Source organism: Triturus cristatus, chromosome 6 (assembly GCF_964204655.1).
Source record: "Triturus cristatus chromosome 6, aTriCri1.1, whole genome shotgun sequence".
NCBI classification, from domain to species: domain Eukaryota; kingdom Metazoa; phylum Chordata; class Amphibia; order Caudata; family Salamandridae; genus Triturus; species Triturus cristatus.
Genome location: NC_140589.1, coordinates 221,193,993 through 221,213,475, shown reverse-complemented (window position 1 = coordinate 221,213,475; position 19,483 = coordinate 221,193,993). Strand labels below are relative to the sequence as shown.

General features: G+C 42.9%; 1 protein-coding gene across 2 annotated transcripts in view; it reads left to right on the top strand.

The window, feature by feature from the left end:
- LOC146816680 (adhesion G protein-coupled receptor F5-like) overlaps positions 1-19,483 on the top strand; it is an 873,687-nt gene that overhangs the window by 567,320 nt on the left and 286,884 nt on the right. For both annotated transcript variants that reach the window (XM_085610573.1, XM_085610572.1), the window contains exons 11-12: positions 9,617-9,781; positions 15,875-16,072. In XM_085610573.1, coding sequence (XP_085466699.1) covers positions 9,617-9,781; positions 15,875-16,072 — 363 coding nt within the window. The remainder of the gene's footprint in view (positions 1-9,616; positions 9,782-15,874; positions 16,073-19,483) is intronic.

Here is a 19,483-nt window from a genome sequence, read left to right as displayed (position 1 = left end):
ATGTATCTTCCACGTCGGACTGTTCATGAAAAAGGCTTTGTGCACTCAGCTTACAATGACCACTTTTTAAGTTTTTTAATGAGGGAATGACAAGGAGACTTTTTATTGATTGTTTACTACTATAATGATGATAATACATAAGTGTATGAATGTTTTTCAATATGTGTCTATCCTTTACGTATGTACTGTTCTGGCTACTTTTGTAACCAAATAAAGATTCTGAATTGAATTAAATTGAGCATTACATTGCATATTGTGCAAGAGCAAAGTGCCATTACTCACAGCCAGGTAAATCAATGGTTGAAGTTGGCCTATGTTGTGCCTCATTCCATGTTTTGTGGTGGACAGAAGCAAAATGTGAAAGAGACCACAGTAGACTATTAATGGATAAACAGGGCTGAAAGAAAACCCCTGAAAGTATGTATATTATATATAATTTTTTTATTAAAAACCAAAGGTTGTGGGTAACGCCCAACCTAAAACGTTCCTGATAGTGACAAATTAAACAATGCAGTTTCTCCTTATGGTGTCCAGTGCACTGTCATATCCAGATTCAAAGACACCTCTTGATCGAGAATATGGTCTCAAAGCGGAGACTCATCTAGCCATATAACAGTTCCTTTTTTTGCAGTTTCATATAGTGCAATTGTGACCCCTCCACCGCCAAAAAAAAGTAATGTAATGGGGAGCTGTGGCCAACAGTAAATTGGTCAAGTAAGCTGCGGGTCGAAAAAGTTTGAGAACCACTGCCTTTGTGGGTCCCATAACGTAATAAGAAAAAGTTTCCCAACTATGCCCTCGGGCATAGAATATGCTGTATTATTGGCAGCATAGAGATCTTGTTACGGTATGTTAGATGAGAGATGCAGTTGAAGCTCTCAAACAACCGTTTGTGGAACAGTTCTTTCAGGGACGTAATGTCCATTCAGTAGCAGTAGAACAACAGTCAACGTTCTCAGCCATGTGATTAAAAAAACTATTGTTGGGATCCTCGCATGGTGGTATCAGGTACCTGTCACGAAACCAATAATATGCAAGACAAAATCCATGGCGTAGCGTGACTGTGGATTGTGAAAGTCTATGTAGAATTCAGTTTCATTTTCTTAAAGCATGGTTTTTCAAAAAGGAATCATTGATGTTGAAATTCATGTTAAACCAGAGCATAGAATTGCTGGCACTGCAGCAACAGGTTCCTATGTGGAATCATGAACTTGGTGTAAAGCTGGAGACATAGTAGGTTCTGCAGTCCCGGGATTGGAACTCAGGAAACCAGCTATACTCTTCCTGGAGTAGTTCCTCCAGAGTAGGGAGAGACTGAGAGGTTGTACTCTGAAGGCACTTTGGTGTTAAAATGCGTTCTGTTGAACGGAATAAAATACATGATGCTTTTAATGTGAGCGATGGGGACCTTCTTTGTTTTTGCCTTCGACTCCAGGAACTGGAATGGGGTAGTTAGTAGGATAACTTAAATTGTTTATCATGTGGAGTACTCCAATACCTTTGGGTCGAGTTAGCTCTATATACAACTGCAACAAAAAATCAGGAATCTTTTCTCGAACTTTGCTAAGACAACTGTCAGCTGCTTTAGAAATCTTAAGGTCACAGGTAACTAAGTTGCAATGTGTCACATTGGATAGTTTAGTTCTGACTTCTTGAATGTTTTGCAACAGCAATTTGTTTAGTTTCAGGGTCAGGCAAGTTTGCTCTGCGAACTTCCTAGGGAGATCCAAAACAGGTATTTGGCCCTGAGAGCATATAATATGAAGTGCAACCACTTATTACTCCTCTAGTCAAATCATTTAATGCACTCTAGACTTCACACGGATTATGCAACTAACTCAATCATACATTCGGTACCCCAGGGGTCAAGATCTGGTGAGCATATCAAAGCTTGCTCACCTAACTAATCCCTTACTATGTCGAATTAAGTTGGTGAGTTGCAGATAAACACCCAGAGCAGACATAACATCCCTGTAAGCTTACGAGGTGACCGAAGGAGCACTTTCCTGAATTAGAAGGATAACTGCTCCAGTGGCTTTGATACTGCAAGTCTGTTCATGCGTACTGGTTAGCACCGGGTGGACACAGCAGTTGAGCACTGCGGAGCACATCAAACATAAATGAAGAAAGGACAGTTCTAAGATAGAGCCCCCCCGCAACCTAACCACCCATGGTGAAACGGTGACACACCGTTCATGAATAAGGCGCATTCGACTAGGACCAGGGGCTGCCGGGCAGCTGGGCAGCCGGATACAGCTACCAGCAGCTAGTGAGCTGAAGGGCTGTACTCAGTCCTTGTAAGTGTGAGCCTGTGGAAGCGGCCCAGCTTGTACTGGGTGCAGCTTGGAGGCACATAGTGTGCTCCCGCCTATCTCCTACCACTGCACTTATTACCATTTAAAATTTAGACAACCAAATAACATTACGAGCACACACTGACCACATCCGGATACTCAGCCTAAGGAATCAGGGCAAATTAAAGAAACCAAGTAAATCTGACACAGTGATCTATATATTGGGTACAGAACTTAGAGCATAGACCAAGTACTACATTAGTGGTGGTGGGAAAATCAGTGCCAACTCCAATAAAGCTTGAGGTCATATCGACGGCAGTTGTAGCAGCGAGGTTGACATCGCGGCTCTGAGAGTGGCGTCAATAAGATTAGACAACAGAATTTGCTTTGAACTAGAACCTCTCCAATACAGTTTTTGAGTCATGCAACTCACATCAAGTTAAGAAGAAAGTTGGTCAAGCGGAGACTATGGCCCACAAAAGAGAGAGCAAACGACCAGGACCAGCTGCCTCCATGCTCCAGCAAAGATGTTGCCTTGAAGGAGACCTCGCCACAGCAGTTGCCACTGACACAATTATTACAAGGGACAGGCCAGACGGCGAGGATCAGTTCAGCCGGTGGAAAGGAAGGCCAAACAGGTACCACCTCAAGGAGCAACAGTGCCATATAGAAATATTTCATGAGGGCTAGGGCGGCTCCCTCAAAATCTGTTATTAACCAATAAACTCAAGTTATCCAAAAAAATTCAAGGCCCATATTCACCTACAGGCTGGCCTCCGATGGCACAACATCGAAGGAGCGGTTGAGCAATTTAAGGGTCCAAAGTGACCAAAAGGGCTCAAATTCCGGCCCAAAACTAGAGACCGAACATGAGGATATTGAGATTAATGAGGTTACCTCAACAATCAGGGGAGACACCAAGCCAAAGACAGGACTCCTCCCACTTCAACTAAACAAATGGTTAAACTGGGGCAGCCGTGACGTGCTAGTGAAGGGATGGAAAATGATTGCTCAAATTCATCAACCTATCAACCACCAATCTGACCATGAGATACAATGGCCCATGGACATGGTTAGAGACAAACTGGAAAGCTCAACCCCATTATGCACCTGCAAAGAGTGACAATGGTTATTGTTCAGTTTCTCCAACCAGACCTTCAACTGAGCCTCCCAGTCCTTAAGCCTCGAACTCTCAAAAACCTTTTCTGCGAACCAACCAGGGACGATAACCACACAGAAGCAGAGGGAGAGGAAAACCGCTCAGTAAGGAGGAGATGGGGGCAATGTTCAAAGGTGCATGTCCTTCACAAATCAACACACGTATATACATGGAGAATGAAGAAGCACTTGCTCCCAACATGATTCTCAATACCATTAACTCTTCCTTACTAGCTACTGTCAAAGCCTTGACATGGCAGTCACACAAATTAGAGGTCAAAGTGGATCTTGTACAACTGCATTCCCAAAACATGATGACGCTTGGTAAAAAGATGGATGCTAGACCAGAAACTAGCCAAATGTGCATGCAGCCATAAGCCCCATGGCAAGTCAGACGATGCTGCAAGTCACAATGCCATAATAGACAAATTTCCATCTTACCTGAATTGTTATCATCACTAGAGAAACACTTAAAAAACACAGACTTTAATACTGGTTAGAATAACTTTCCTTTCATTAATGCAACAAAAGAGCAGACCTCTGAGCGGGCAGGTAATGACACCCCTTCAGACCCCTCAGGGTGTCAGATGCCTATAGTCATCAGAGAGGCTGGACAGAATGGAATATCCTTGCTTACGGCTGTGCACGAACAACTGAGAGCTGAACATAAAACATATCAAAAGGACACTTGCGAGGTCGAGCAGCAAGGTGCCCTCTCCCCAAGTCAATTAGACATCTCAAGAGCAAATGACAATGCAAATGAGAATCCATCAGAAACATTGAACATGAAGAATCCCCAAGAGGTGGAAAAGCGACAAAAACTTCTATCATGCAAAGAAAAGAAAAAGCTGCCGGAGTCTTTAAAAAGACTTAAATGAATCAAAAATTATACAAATAGCTCTGAAATCACCATGCACTGTACAACCGAGAGACAACAAGCAATACCCAATGCTGAAGAGCAAGGCCAAGATAATAATCAAGACAAATTGAAATTACATCCCCTCTTTTTTACTTGAAGGCAGTGGCCAAGGACAACAGAAAAAGGAAAAAGCCAGTTGAACCTCCAATGCATATTTTAAGTACACAGAAAGTCACCACCTTCACTTTAGGTGGTGAATAGATGCAAGGGTGCATCTGCGGCAGAGCTGAAAGCACGATTCAACAGGCACAGACCAGGGGAGAGCCACTGACCTTGGCACTGGAATCCATACAGGACCACGCTTTGGTCACTGAACAGCAGGAGACCTACACTAAATGGAAGGTGGTTAGCCTTTCAAGCATAAACAACACCTCTTAACCCTTTGTGTGCGTACGACAGCCGAGAGCTGAGAGCCAAGTACGCCACAGTGCTCATGTGCGCAGGATGGCTCCCGCCAATCCTGGCATATGCCACCAGAAATTCCTCTGATGCAGGCACCAGAGGGATTGGTAGGTTTCCCAAGATGGGCACCAAGGCCGGGGGCCAAAAACCCAGGTGACCCCCCTTTCAAAACCAGGTTGTTTTGTGATAGGTCATTTTGATGTCTCCTCAATACATTTTGGGCCCTTGCCTATCGCGGGTACTTGGGGCACCCACATGAGTGAGGTGCCATTTTTATCGGGAGACCTGGGGGAGTTCTGGGTGGTAGGAAATTTGTGGGTCTACGCAGATCCAGAACTTTCAGCCACAGAAATGTGAGGAAAATGAGTTTTTTGACACATTTTGAGGTTTGCAAGGGATTCTGGGTAACAGAACCTAGTGAGAGCCAGACAAGTCACCCCATCCTGGATTCCCCTGGGTGTCTGGTATTAAAAAATGTATAGGTTTGCTAGGTTTCCTTAGGTGGCGACAGCGCTAGAGTTCAAAATCTACAGCTAGGCACTTTGCAAACAAGGGTCAGTTTTCACTGTGAAAATAGGGTGTGTCCATGTTGCATTTTGAGCCGTTTCCTGTCGCGGGCACTAGGCCTACCCACACAAGTGAGGTTCCATTTTTATCAGGAGACTTAGGGTAACACCGAATTGTAGAGTAACTGTTATTACCTGTTGACTTTCGATGCATTTCTGCCTTCCAAATGAAAGACAATGTATAAACAATGGTCTCGGCATTGTTAAAGTTAACATGAGCATTGGCATTGTTCATGACATTATTTTTGTTTATGTTTTTGTTTTTAAAACATTTAAAGAAACGGCATTGTTATTTACAATGTCAATAGCTTAATCTCTCTCAAATCCGAGACCTATTGCATTTGCACCCACACACAGAGCCACACACACAAAGCCTCCCACACAGAGCCACCTACACAGAGCTATTCACATAGAGCAACCCACACACAAATAGAGCCACCCACACAGAGCCACCTACACACCTACACACACACACACAGAGTGTGCCTAGTAAAGAGTGTGTGTAGTAAAGAGTGTGTGTAGTAAAGAGTGTGTGTAGTAAAGAGTATGTGGTAGAGAGTGTATGGCGGAATTGTGTGGTATAGTGTGTAAGACAGTGTGTGTAGTAGAGGATGCATAGTAGTCCATAATGCTTAGTCCAAACGAATGAAAAAATACATATATACCGTAGGCTGTAAATAATAGTTTACTTTAAACTACTACATATCATTTTCTTTACTCCAGTTACAAGTTGGCCTAAGTCCAATATCTAGGGAAGATGATACTTGGCTTAAAATCAGGAACTGATGCAGCTAAGCAGTCCAGTAGGAGTTACGTGACTAAGAGGAAAGCTTGGCTTATGGAAAACATCACACAGTGCCACTATTTATACTCCAATAAATAATGTACCAAGTATGCATAAAGAAAGACCATCTGTGCAGTAAGCAGCTGGGAACAAAGGGGCTGAGCACTGGGAAAAATACCGACTAGGACGGGTGACACAAGTAGGGACAGTGCCAAAACGAATGAACTCAAAAACAAAACCAGTGGACAACCTGGAAAGAAAGAAGCTCGGTAAATTTACACTAACTTAGTTTCGGCCCAGTTAAAAGTGACACTAAATTGTTACTTGCGCTACAAGCCAATTTCCCTTCTGTTCATTTCGACTAGATCCGAGTAAAGGTAGAGCTTTCAAAACCAAGCATTAAAAATGCAATAGGTCTCGCAATTGTTTTAGTTAGAGCTATTGCCATTGCAAATGGCAATGTCTTTTACACAAAGATAGATTGAAATGTTTCAAAATCTCAGCACCGCTTTCACGACGACATTCTTCAGAAAAGTAACATAAAATGTCCCAGGTGCACCCTCACCCGTCCGAATACGGGTAATTCGGGTAGTAGAAGTTGCAGTCGGACACGGGCAGACATAAGCCCCAGATGCAGTACATTCGCCAAAAGAAATGCCTGCTCCGGCTGCTTGGCTCCCCCTCCACCCCTCTGTCAGCAGGAAGAGCGGCTCTGTGAGCGGAGATCCTTCTGCACGCTGAACTCCGTGCACCACAGAGGGGTCTGTTTATGCAGCCTTCAGATTTCCTGCTCAAGTGTATAGATGTGACAGAGGGGCACTCCCACCTCGACACGCACCAGCTCCCTTCCCCTGCTGGTGCTTTTAAGTAAAGTTGATTCGGCTCTTGGTCTCGCTTTAGAGGCGGTCACGGCCCGTGGGTGTACAGTGGGGCAGAGAGGGTTAATGTGCCAGCCCTGCGCCAAGCACAACAATGGAGAAAGGGAGGGGGTATTTATAACCTCCAAGCCCTGAGCCACCTGCAATGAGGAGGCTGTGCACTTAAGCGTAGCCATGAATGGGGAGAGTCTGAGGCTGGGGGTTAGGGGAAGAAGGAAAGGACAGCTCCACAAACAGGAAGCCTACGTCTGCAAAGAAAAACCAAAAATCCAAACATGAGCAAAAGGCAGCAACAGCAGGGCAAACCGTAAACAATCGATGTAAACAGCAGGTACACCTAAATAAAGCGAGGCCACACATCACCATAACAATTATCAAGAAAGAACAGCTATATTTCTACAGAACACTATAAGGGTCATGCAAACAGCAACAACGTACTCCTACCTGCCAACTCACAGCTGTCTGCACCGGGAGCGCATTTTGAGGCGCAATGAACGGCCGCTCGTGCAAACTTGGACAAAGAACCGAGAGTGGGTATGGTTTTTTGTGCATATTTATATAGCGTGAACTCGACCCAAAGGATCAACAAGCGCAGCCTTCGGTCGCCGAGACCTAATGAACACGAACGTCCATGTAAAAAAAATAAAAATACAAACACGCCCACCAGTGTAAAAGGTGCGGGACTTAAAAAAAGTGAAAGACACGAAAAAACACGCCCCCGAATCCGAAAAAGACGGGGCTTGTTTCGAGAGACAAAGCTCTTCTCCAATGGCTGACCAGCATTTAAGAGGCCAGCCAATGGAGAAGAGGGGCGGGTTCAAGCCCCACTACTAGAAAACGTTAAATCTCGCGAGCGAGACTGCGCAAGCGCAGCCTTCGCTAGCCGAGACCTAAAAATAAGTCATTTTGAAAAATGACCTATAACTCTCATGCTAGTATAGGTACTCACAATTTCGGATATTTATCTACTGTTTCTAAACTCTATATTTTGTTCCAATTTCAGAAATACATAGGTGTCTTTCATACCAATTTTTCCATGTATACATTTTCCCAAATTAATTGCTATATACCTGGTACATAATAAAAAACCATTTCAAGACGCTGCTCAGTTTTTGGCTCTGGGTTCATCCGTTTCTAGGTGAACCTACAAGTCCTATTTATCCCCACAACCAGTAAAGTCTAGCTGGTGTAACGGTATATTGCTTTCAAACAGTCTTCATAATTAGAAGAAGTTACAGGTAAAAACGTTGACACAAATGGCTGTTTTTTTCAACTAATTTTCAATTTTTCCTATATTCAACGGTTAGTTTCTATAAAGGAACCTTGAAGGATCTACACAAATGACCCCTTGTTGAATTCAGACGTTTGTCTACTTTTCTAAAATGTTTAACTTTCAAGGATCCATTATTGCTTTCATACCTATTTCTACCATTACCTGGAAAGAGGTTGTAAGCACAAAAAATAGCAAAAATAGGCCATGTCCCAGAAAAATGCCAAAACTGTGTAAAAAATGTTGGTTTTCTGACAAAAGTCTGCTTGTGCCTGAAAGCTGGGAAGATGGTGATTTCGGCACCACAACCCCTTTTTTGATACCATTTTCAGAGAAAAAAACAGATGCTTTCATCTGGAGCCCTTTTTTTCCATTTTTCCCCCCAAAACAAATTTACCTGTATTTTGGCTAAATTCTGGGCCCACTCCAAGGGAGTCTACAAACCCTGGGTACCTTTAGAATCCCCATGATGTTGGAAAAAAAGGACACACATTTGGCGTGGATACCTTATGTGGTCAAAAAGTTACAGGGGCCTAACCACGAACTACCCCAAATAGCCAAAAAAAGGCTTAGTCACGGGGGGGGGGGAGGCCTAGCAGCGAAGGAGTTAAAGTCTATTTTTGAGTACAGTATTGTGGAATTTTGTCATTTGGTCTTGTGTTAAGTCTATAAAAAGAATACTTATTTTTATAAAACCTGTGTGGTGTCCATCTGTAGTGTTTTCACTGTATTACTGTATGTGTTCACAGATGCTTTACACACTGCCTCAGAGAGAAGCCTGCCTTCTCGTGCCAAGCTACCTAGGGGGTGAGCAGGGGTTATTTAAGAGTGTAGCCCCTTACCCTGACTAGAAGCAAGGGTCCCTACTTGGTCAAAGGTGCAAACCATGGCCAACTAGAGACCCCCAGTTCTAACACTAACTGGTTTGTTCAAAGTCAAGTAAGCGTGCACATTCTGTACTCATAACCTGCAAGGAAGTAATGCCGTCTTTCTCGTCCCTATGCCTGTGGACTAGCGAAAGCCTCCTAGATGGTAGAAATGAACCCAAAAACTCAATTATGAATGCTGAGTGTTACCTGTAAGTATTTTGTGCAAGTTGGAACTTTGATTGAATTAGGTGGTGAATTTATATGCTATTATAAGTGGGCTTTCCGTTCTACCTATGGTTCAAACCACTTAATTGCAGACTCAGACGATTGTGGACCTATTGCTGCCAAGTGCTTGTAGTGTGATTTCAACCAATGAGAAACCTCACAGTTCGCGAGTGGTACAGCGGATCCTCCTCCATCAATGCATATTTAAATATGTTACGATATTAACTGCTACCGCTTTCATTGTATTCTAGGTACCATAACCACTGGTAGCAATTGCCGAGAATTTGAACTCCGGGCAAATATTTCTTCATGCCCCGCAGCGATGTCCGGTAAGGACACAAATTACCGATGCCAGTGTTCCAGAGAAGCTCGTGAACTTATCTCCAACACAATACCGGTGACATTCGTTAGAAAAGGTAAATTGTTTTTTTGTAAGACAAATAGACTGGTGTACATACATTTTCATTTAAATATACTTTGCAGATGTAATGTGCAAAATTGTGTTGATGAAAAAACTGATGATTCTGAAGACTGAGCTGGGAAAGTGTTGATCAAAAATCGATCCAAATAAGGCAATTTGTGGACAAATCCAGAGCTTGGTGCGCAAAAGTCATTTACAGGTGCAAAACTGAGATTTACAAAACATTAAGCTAAACTCCTAACTGGATTTACTTGCACTTAAAAATAAACCGAAATGGCAGAATTTTAAGTGTGAGTAAATCTTCTCCCAGGTATGAGGTGTGTGTGTGTTTCAGGGAAATATCGACATAAGGTCATGAATACCCTACAAATTTGCACAAGTTGGGCAACCGCAATATTGTGAGGGTGTAGAATAAGGTTTTTACCAGTGCTTAATATGTGAAACTTAAAAAATGAGTGACGGTCCTCGGAGCTCTGTTGAGAAACCTGTGCCCGTGCAATTAAATGGCGGTGCTCCGAACAGGACAGAGGAGTCTCGAATCTAACTCATGCGTCGTCTTTAACCCACCACAAGACACTCCCTGACCCTTTACCTCACTCTTGCTGGTTCCTGCTTTCTCCGTTTGCGATGGTTTTTCTATCATTCTCTCCCTGCATCTTTAGGATTTGTGTGTTTTCGCTCTCCGCAAATATCTGATGGGGCAAAATACCGCCAGCCCCCATCAGCCTCCACTGGTTCAAATACGCTCTGGTCTTTACACAGGTACAAAGTCCCTATGGATGGCGGGAGGGGGTGGAACTAAGCAAGTGTAAATGCACATTCATGCATGCACAATTGCACACTTGCTACATTTCGACATGAGAACATTGTAACTAGAGGGATTATTTTGGATTTCACATAGAATTTCAAATCTGGGATTCCCAGGAGGAGAATGTGAATTCTTTGTAACATTAATAGTATTCAGAAAGTTACTCTCAGGAAAAATGGCATCTGACAGAAGTACATCTCCAAGCATATTGTGTAATCATGGCCCGATACCCTTAATGCTGAGTCCCACATTTGATGTGGTTATTCCCCCATGCAGCCTTGCAATATCTTATGAGGAGTGGAAACGCGGATCCCCTGAAAGCTTTTAAAACACTGGTACGCAATGTCTTTGGGTAAATAACAAAGGACACAGAAATGCTGGGGAAGCCAAATAAGTGGGAAATAAAAATATGGGCTAGAGAAAGAGGTAAGTGCAAGACGTAACACATGAATCATAAGGGAAGGGTATGGGCACAATCAAAAAGGCATGGATGATGGCAGGAGTTAGAAGGGGACATCGATTTTAAAAAGAAGCTGACACCTGTACAAAATATTAATAAGAATAAAATAGAAAAAGGACACTAGCAAAAACATAGAAGGTGGGGTAGAGGACGGGTATCCCCAGTAAATAAAACACATTTCAAAATAACATTATACGAAATTATGAAAGAGATGAAAACAACAATATACATTTTTAATTAAAGTGATAATATTAATCTGTAATTAAGACAAAAATTTGAAACATTACTCCATTTTAATCGCCCCATGGTGAACCTTCAAAAATTATTGTTGGTATGTTTAGTACACCCAGAAGAATGTCCCTACTTTCGAGCAAGAGGTTAAGAAGGAGAAAAGGGCTGCAAAGGTACGGTATCTCCCTAAACCAGTTCCTTATGGAGCAGATAGGGGCGGCTCCCCCATGTGGGCGGAGAAGCGTCACTCCACTGCTTTTTCGCAGAGCGAGAAGCAGAAACATAAAATGGTATTGTAAATACCATTTTATGTTTCTGCTTCTCCCACTACGAGAAAGCAGAAGGGTTTGGTTGGGGGCGGGCGGATGAGCGGTGCTGCTCCAGGGCAGGGGAGGAGTGGCTTCCTCACTGTTGTGGGCGCTGACCAAACCAGCCATATGCACTCTCGGAGCAGAGACGACGCAACATGGGACCAGACCGGGCCGGCAAAGGTAAGATTTTATTTTTTATTTAAAATTAGCCACCCTCGCGTGACCACATGCCACCCCACCCCTCACCGGCGAGTCATGCCAGCCGCGCTGGGAGCAGACTCGGGAAGGAAATGTTCTAAAAAGTTATAGTAAGAATAAAGGTCTCTTGACTTTTTAAGAAAGATAACTGTTAGTAGAGATTACCGCCAATCTAAATTTGCTACCTTGATTTTCGTGTTTAAAATGTAAATGCAATATAAGTGTGGTTCCTCCAACTTCAATGGAGCCAAAAGATCCAAATTCTCTGCATGTTGGACCTGGCCCTTTTTGCAAGTTTATTCCCAAGCTTTTTGCCTTCCACTTGTATTTTTTTCTGACCTATTTTGGTTAGTTTTATGACTCTGGGCACTTTACCACTGCTGATCATGGCTAAAGTATATGTGCTCTCTTGTAAACTTACTGTAATTGGCTTACAACTATTTGACATGTTTAATTTACCTGTAAGTCCCTTGTACAGTGGTATCCCATATACCCAGGGCCTGTAAATTGAATGCTACTAGTGGGCCTGCAGCGCTGCTTGCGCCATCCACAGAAGTAGCCTTTCAAACCCGTCTTAGACCTCTGCCATTGCTGGGTCTGCCTGCGCAGTTTACTGTCGCAGTGACGTGGCCTTAAAAATGGTTGCCACCTCTGAAATACCCCTTTTACTACATGTAAGTCACCCCTAAGGTAGTCCCTAGCTAGCCCTATGAGTAGGGTGCTGTGTAGGTAAAAGGTAGGACATGTGCTTTAGCTGTGTAGCCCGCATTGATTATAATGCAGGTAATACCGTAACAGTCCTAATAGAAGCACAATGGCGCTATGGTTTGGGCTTTCATGGTGCTATGAGACCCCTGTTCTTCCTCCATAACTTGCTGCATGATCGCTTTCAAGATAACAAATTTCTTTTCAGGACCTGCATGCTATGCACAGCATTGTGACATCTGGTGATTTGTATGTTCTCAGCAACTGACCTAACTACTGGCATTTATTCCTTGCGACAGGAAAATAGGTACCATTACTGAAGTTGCATTTACCTTTAAAGTAATGGCATTTACAAAGTGACTCTTGACATGTGTAACTTCTAAGCATGTGTTCTAGTGCACTAATTGTGTTTATGGCAGTCGCTCAGCAGCAACTTGATTACTGACATAAGGGAATGTGTCTTTGTGTTTTATATGCATTTTATGACATGTGCCTACTGGCACAGGGACTTATGTGATTTGTGGTCTAATGAGCGTTGCATAGGACACTAAGGGATTTATGGTACATATGATGTTATGACTATTCCCCCACTGGCAAAGTGATCTTATGGTCTATGTGACATCATGACAGGTGCCTAGTGGCGCAGTGATTCATGTAAGTGTAGTGTATATATATTTTGAATTCAAAGGATATTTTTATGTATTACTGTGTGGTCTCTTTTGTTGTGTAATAATTGTGTCACTGGTGTGAGTGTGTTGCGCAAACGCTTTATACATTGCCTCTGGGGATAAGCCTGACTGCTCCGTGCCAAGCTACTGGGTGTGAGCACAGGTTATCTTTGGTATGTAACTTACTTGCCTTGAATAGAGTGGTGGGTTCAGTCTGGCTTAGGTGCATATCCTCGCCATCCATAAACCCCATTTCTAACACTGCACTTGTAAATTCCAGGGGTAGCCAGGAGTGCTCTCTGCATGATTCTCAAGAGTAATTCACACCTGTGCCTAACCCAAAACGTGTGACTCAGGACCTAACCGAGTAAATACAGTAGATGTAAATCACCACAGAAAAGAAAACCAACTGAAAACGTGTTGTAATGTTAAGTCCACGTTGCCTAAAGCACAGCTGATTGGCCTAACTAGCAGACGGACAATTACTCACATAAATTGACCTCCAAGCGGTGGTAGTGTATGATGCGCTAAAAGTTTGGACACTCCCACAAAATCACAAGTTTGTAGGCCGTTACAATGATGCTCCCCATTCCGCCAAGCAATGCCAAAGGGCAATAACAAATCTGGTGGGTGGGAAAGGGCATTGGTGGGGTTGAAGAGGAAGGGTTTCTTCACAAGGCAAGGTATTTGCGAATGTATAATTATACTCTGGGCTCGAATATGGAACTGCCTGCACCTATATGGCTATTCTTATAACATTTTCAGGACCACTGTTAGATACCTTTGTAAAATACGAAAACATGAACATATTGAACTCCATAAAACAATAACCCTAATGATGCAGGCTGTTGTTTTTGCTTGAATCTAGTTCATTGAAACTGTGCAATGTCACTTTCTCTTAAAATAGACACTGAAGCTAGGGTCGATCAAATCCAGTGAGATGAACTGGAGTTCTCTGTTAGGTACTTCAAGGAATCTTTATGTGAGGCAGTTGCCATAATGTGTTTGTGAATGAATATTTGCCAAATGTATTTGCTGATATGAAAGGATATGGTAAAGGTTGGACTTAGCACTCTATAATTTTGCATGAAACCTTTCTTTTTAACCAACTTCAGGTGTAACTTTCAGTTAAAATATGGTAAACCTGCCCCTTATGAATTTCCTAAAACATTTAGTGCCAGATGTACGAACCTTGTTTGCGCTCGCAAACGGGAGATTGGCCTGTTTGCGACCGCAAAAAAGGGTAATGGCATGTACAAACGCTATTTTGCTAGTCATTGACTGGCAAAGTAGCATTTGCGACTCTCGCTGTTAGGAAGGGGCATCCCTTCTATATAGCGAGACTCGCTGCCATGTACTATTGCTTTGTGCCTGCATTTGCGGCCGCAAAACACTTGCAGTTTACCACCTATTTCAAGTTCCCTTCCCCTTTGTGAGTGTGCAAGGAAACATTTTTTAAAAGTAGGCAGTTGTCCAAGGGACCACTGCCTGCCTTTAAAAAATGAAAATGAAATGTTTCATTTTTGTTTTTTAAATGCAGCCCTTTTTCCTTTAACCCCTTCGACGCTTATGACGGAACGGTTCCGTCATGCACGTCGGTTGGGCTGTGCTTATGACGGAACCGTTCCGTCATGGCCCCGCCCGCGCTCAGAACCTTCAGCACTGTGCGGAAATCCGCGCAGCGCTGAAGGGGTTAAGGAAAACTGGCTGCACTTAAAAAAAAAAAAACCTGCATCATTTAAAAAGCAGTCCCAGAGATGGTGATCTGCTGACCCCAGCAGGCCACCATCCCTGGGAGTGCTGGCCATTGCCAATAGGGTAGCAAATTGCGCTTGCCTCATGAATACTGATGAGGCATGCAATTTGCGACCCCATTGGGAATCGCTAACAGTGTCTGTGACACTGTTGTACATTGCATTTTGCGAGTCGGAAATTGCGAGTCGGAAAGCAACGCTATTTGTGAGTCGCAAAATGTAAGGGTTGTACATCCGGCCGTATGACCTCAGAAGCATTATAGTATAACCATGCTTGGGAACAATGTAGTTTAGTAGTGTCCAAGCAGTTGCAGCTTTGAATGTTGTTAAATATGTTGTTGAGTACAAATCCTGGTCGACAGGCTGGCAACTTTTCAGAATCTAAATTAAAGTGCCTCTTGTATTCTTATATAGTGACTTACAAAAGAAGTCTAACTAGGAGGAGCAGGCTTTCATTATAAAAGCTGCCCTACGCCATCTCCACTGTGTCCTGAAATGCATGAGCGACTCTTTCTGAGATTTCCATCTCATTAATACATAGCGTTTGTCTCAAATATAAAAAGTGAGAGCATGAAATCAACATAACTCAAGTTTCTTAGTTAATTATAAAAATCAGAAAATATAACCTGTTACAGCCAGTGGACATAAGTTTATCAGCAGAAAAAAGCAATCCACTGCCTGCTCTTATTTCTCAGGTAAGTCCTACACCACTAACACAAAACAGTCCTTAATGTGTACCTGCATGCATGTAAGGGGAAAACCAGACCCTAGAGCCCGACTTTGGAGTAGGTGTCACGTTTAGTGGCGTACTTGTTTATTTGTGGTAATAGTGGTTTTTCACATGTTTACATATCACACAAAGGGAATCTCACCTAATTAGGTTTGACATTAACCCTTGAACCATGACATCAAATGAACTGATTTGAAGTATAATGGAAGATCTTTTTTTGCAGCAACGGTGGCAATAACAGGCAACACAAAAATGTCAGAATCTGACACTTTTAGCCTCGTGTGTAGTAGTGATGTACCAACTTATGAAAGCATGACATGGCAAGTGGTGAGGAAGGCTGGAGGCTCGCCTGACCTTCAAGCATACTACAGAAACAACAATACAGTTCTTGAAATGCCAAATGTGCTCCAGTATTGGGAAGGTGAGTCGAAACACTTACAATGATGTTCTGCATTTTCTTGCAATATGGCACTACACTAAGCTTCCAAACCGTGCTCCTAATAAACAAAAACCCTGGCCTCAAGTTCCGCATCTTTTGACTATTCTTCCAAGGTACACTCGGAGGAATGTACCAGAAGTGTCTTGTACCTCACCAAGCCAGAAACCCACAGTATAATCAAGTCAAGTCAAAAATAGCTTTATTGCGGTTCACAAACCATAAAATGGAAGAGATAAAAAAGAGAAGGAGAGACATTTCATGAGGTTCTACAATTAAAAAATTAATTACTGAGGATAAAACATTTAGTGCAGCATGCTATTCCATAGATCAAGCCAAATTCCAGCAATATCAATTTAAATAAACAGAAAATTACATCATTCATGTTCAGCCTCTAAAACAGTATAATCAATGAGTGAGGGCCACATGGGACAGTGAACCATATAGAATGCAAACTTGTGGTCCAACAGAGCATTAAACAAATTGGAGGTTCCCTAGACTAAAATAACCCAAGATAACAGATGGATACCATTGAGCAACAGTATTTTCCAGACCTAAATACCGCACAAAGCTGATTCTCAAAGTCTTTTGCACATTGAGGTACAATTACATGTGAAAATGGCTTGATTTTAGGAGTAAAAGATGTTTAAAAAAAGGTAAACATGTACTCGCAAAGTCAGTTACATTAAATGATTCGTAATTTTGTGCATGACAAAATTGGTAATCAAGTGGCCTGGAGTTGGCGGTTCGGAACACCTACAAATTCAAGGGTTTTCTGACCCATAATATTGCTGGAAATTAGAGATTTACTTATATCACAAGTGGGAGTAACTCTTTCTAGCGTGGGGAGGGCAATAAAACCCGATCCAAAACTGATGCAATTAAGTGTAAACAGTTTATTTCTGAGGAGAAATATTTTCCCATGTAGAAACGCCTCCACATTGTCCTGAACTGGAAAAGATTTTCAGGAGAATTTCTGGAATAGGGAATGTGTAGCAGGTTTCCAGCTGAACTATGGCAAACACTTGTGAAGTCTGACCTAACTATAACTACTCTGGTGCTACCACCCACTAGAGTAATGTAACACATTTATTTACAACTAGAACACTAACATTCTGTATTTATGACAACAACAGTGTGGCACACCCGAAGCTATCTTGATGAAATCAAAACTATAAAACCTAAAGCATTTCCTTTAAAAATGAAGAAAATGAGGATTTTTTTTGTCATGGAAATTATAGTTAGCACTCTAGAAAGCAAAAACTAGGCCACATTTTCTATGAGTTCTCAAATACCTCCCTCATCTATTTCAGTACAGCATTCTGACATCCAGAGAGAAATGTACTTCCAACACCAGCAGCAGTGAGCTAACTTCCTAGTAATCAACTACAGCCTGACCACAGAGTTCTAATCAGCGTTAATCATTTGCATTCAAGACAACAGTGAGGCACTCCTGAACACCATTATGATTGAAAAGGAGTTGTTGAAGAGAAGCCTGCAGTAAATGATATTTGTGTTGTTAATGCATGCATGGAACCAGCATGTTAAAAATGTCAGTTGAGGTGTGAATGTTTAGTATTCGGAGGCATAATGCATTTTTGTTGGCCCCAGGGCCTGGTTGGAGGCCAAAAGTGAGCAAGGGATGCACGTCCGGGTATACCTTGCCAACTCAGAGCACACAAAGCAAACACAAGGAGATGATGGACGGAGCGCTAAAACTTTTCAGACACTCACCCCCATTAACAGATTTAGGTTGAATCCATCATCGTTCTTTAGCTCACTTCGCCAACCCAGTTCAGACCCAGCCATATGCAAATCAGTCTTGACTATGTGTCTCATGGGAAACTTCCAACCTGAACTGCCAAGCCAGTTCTTCCCTGGAGCGAAAACAAGCATCCTGTGGCTGGTTTCAGGGTAACACCCCTCACTAGCCAGGCTAGCTTGAATCCAGTGGCAAAGTGAGCAAGGGACCCACGTCTGGACATACTCTGCCAACTTAGGACAAACAAAGCAAACACAAGGAGATGATGGATGAAGAGCTGAAATGTTTCAGACACTCACCCCCAGTCACAGATCTGGGTTGAATCCATCATCGCTCTTTAGCTTACTTTGCCATCCCAGTTCAGACCCAGCTATATGCCAATCAGTCTTGACCCTGTGCCTCATGGGAACAGTCCAGCCCGAAGACCTGGCTTGGCAGTTCAGGCTGTACTGTTCCCATGAGGAACAGGGTCAAGACTGATTTGCATATGGCTGGGTCTGAACTGGGGTGGCGAAATGAGCTAAAGAACGATGATGGATTCAACCCAGATCTGTGACTGGGGGTGAGTGTTTGAAAAGTTTCAGTGCTCCATCAATCATCTCCTTGTATTTGCTTTGTTCACCCTAAGTTTGCAGGGTATGCCAAGAAGTGGGTCCCTTGCTCACTTTGCCACTGGATTCAAGTTAGCCTGGCTAATGAGGGGTGTTACTCTGAAACTGGTCCCAGGTAGCTTGTTTCCGGTCCTGGGTAGACCTGGCTTGGCAGTTTGGCTGGACTGTTCCCATGAGGAACAGGGCCAAGACTGATTTGCACATAGCTGGGTCTGAACTGGGTGGAGAAGTGAGCTAAAGAACGATGATGGATTCAATCAGTGCTTAATTTGTAAAAAAAATAAGTTCCAAGGCCCTCGTCAAGAGGCCACTGAAGCTTGCACCATCCATTGTCCCTGCCAGTGCTGCCAATGGCAATACCAAATTAACTCCTAACAATCACAATCTAAAAAGTGTTACAATCCATATTATTCGATGCCCCCAAAGCTATAACAATAGCTTGGGTGGCAGTTATTAGTCATTGTTAATGTATATTCCATTAATTAAAAAACTGTTGTTATGCACATCTCTAAGTAGGCAGACAGTGCCCCCAAGTGGCAGACTGTCATAAGAGCCGCTGATGACATTTAAGTGCCGGTGCCGAGCACCTGAAAATACCGGCTGAAATTAAGCGCTGGATTCAACCCAGATCTGTGACTGGGGGTGAGTGTCTGAAAAGTTTCAGTTCTCCGTCCATCATCTCCTTGTGTTTGCTACATTCTTCTCTGCAGCAGATCCTCTCAGAGTGGTTACCTGGCCTTGTAAATCCCTCGTCGGCTACAGTCAGCAGCTTTGTCCCGCTGGGATTTTCAACTTCCAAAAAAGTGACGAAGTTCAAACATAGAAATCTTCACAGTGACCTGACAACAAAGCCTCTTCCTCAGACACAGCCCTCTGTCTTGCTCCACTGAAGGTTGCCTTCTCAAGAACGTTTCTTTGAAATTTCTTCTACTTCCGAAGGCAAGACAAAACCGGGCCCAATCCACATTGTGTTTCTGAACTGCACTCCATTGGGGTCGGCTATAACTTTTGACTCTGTTTTTA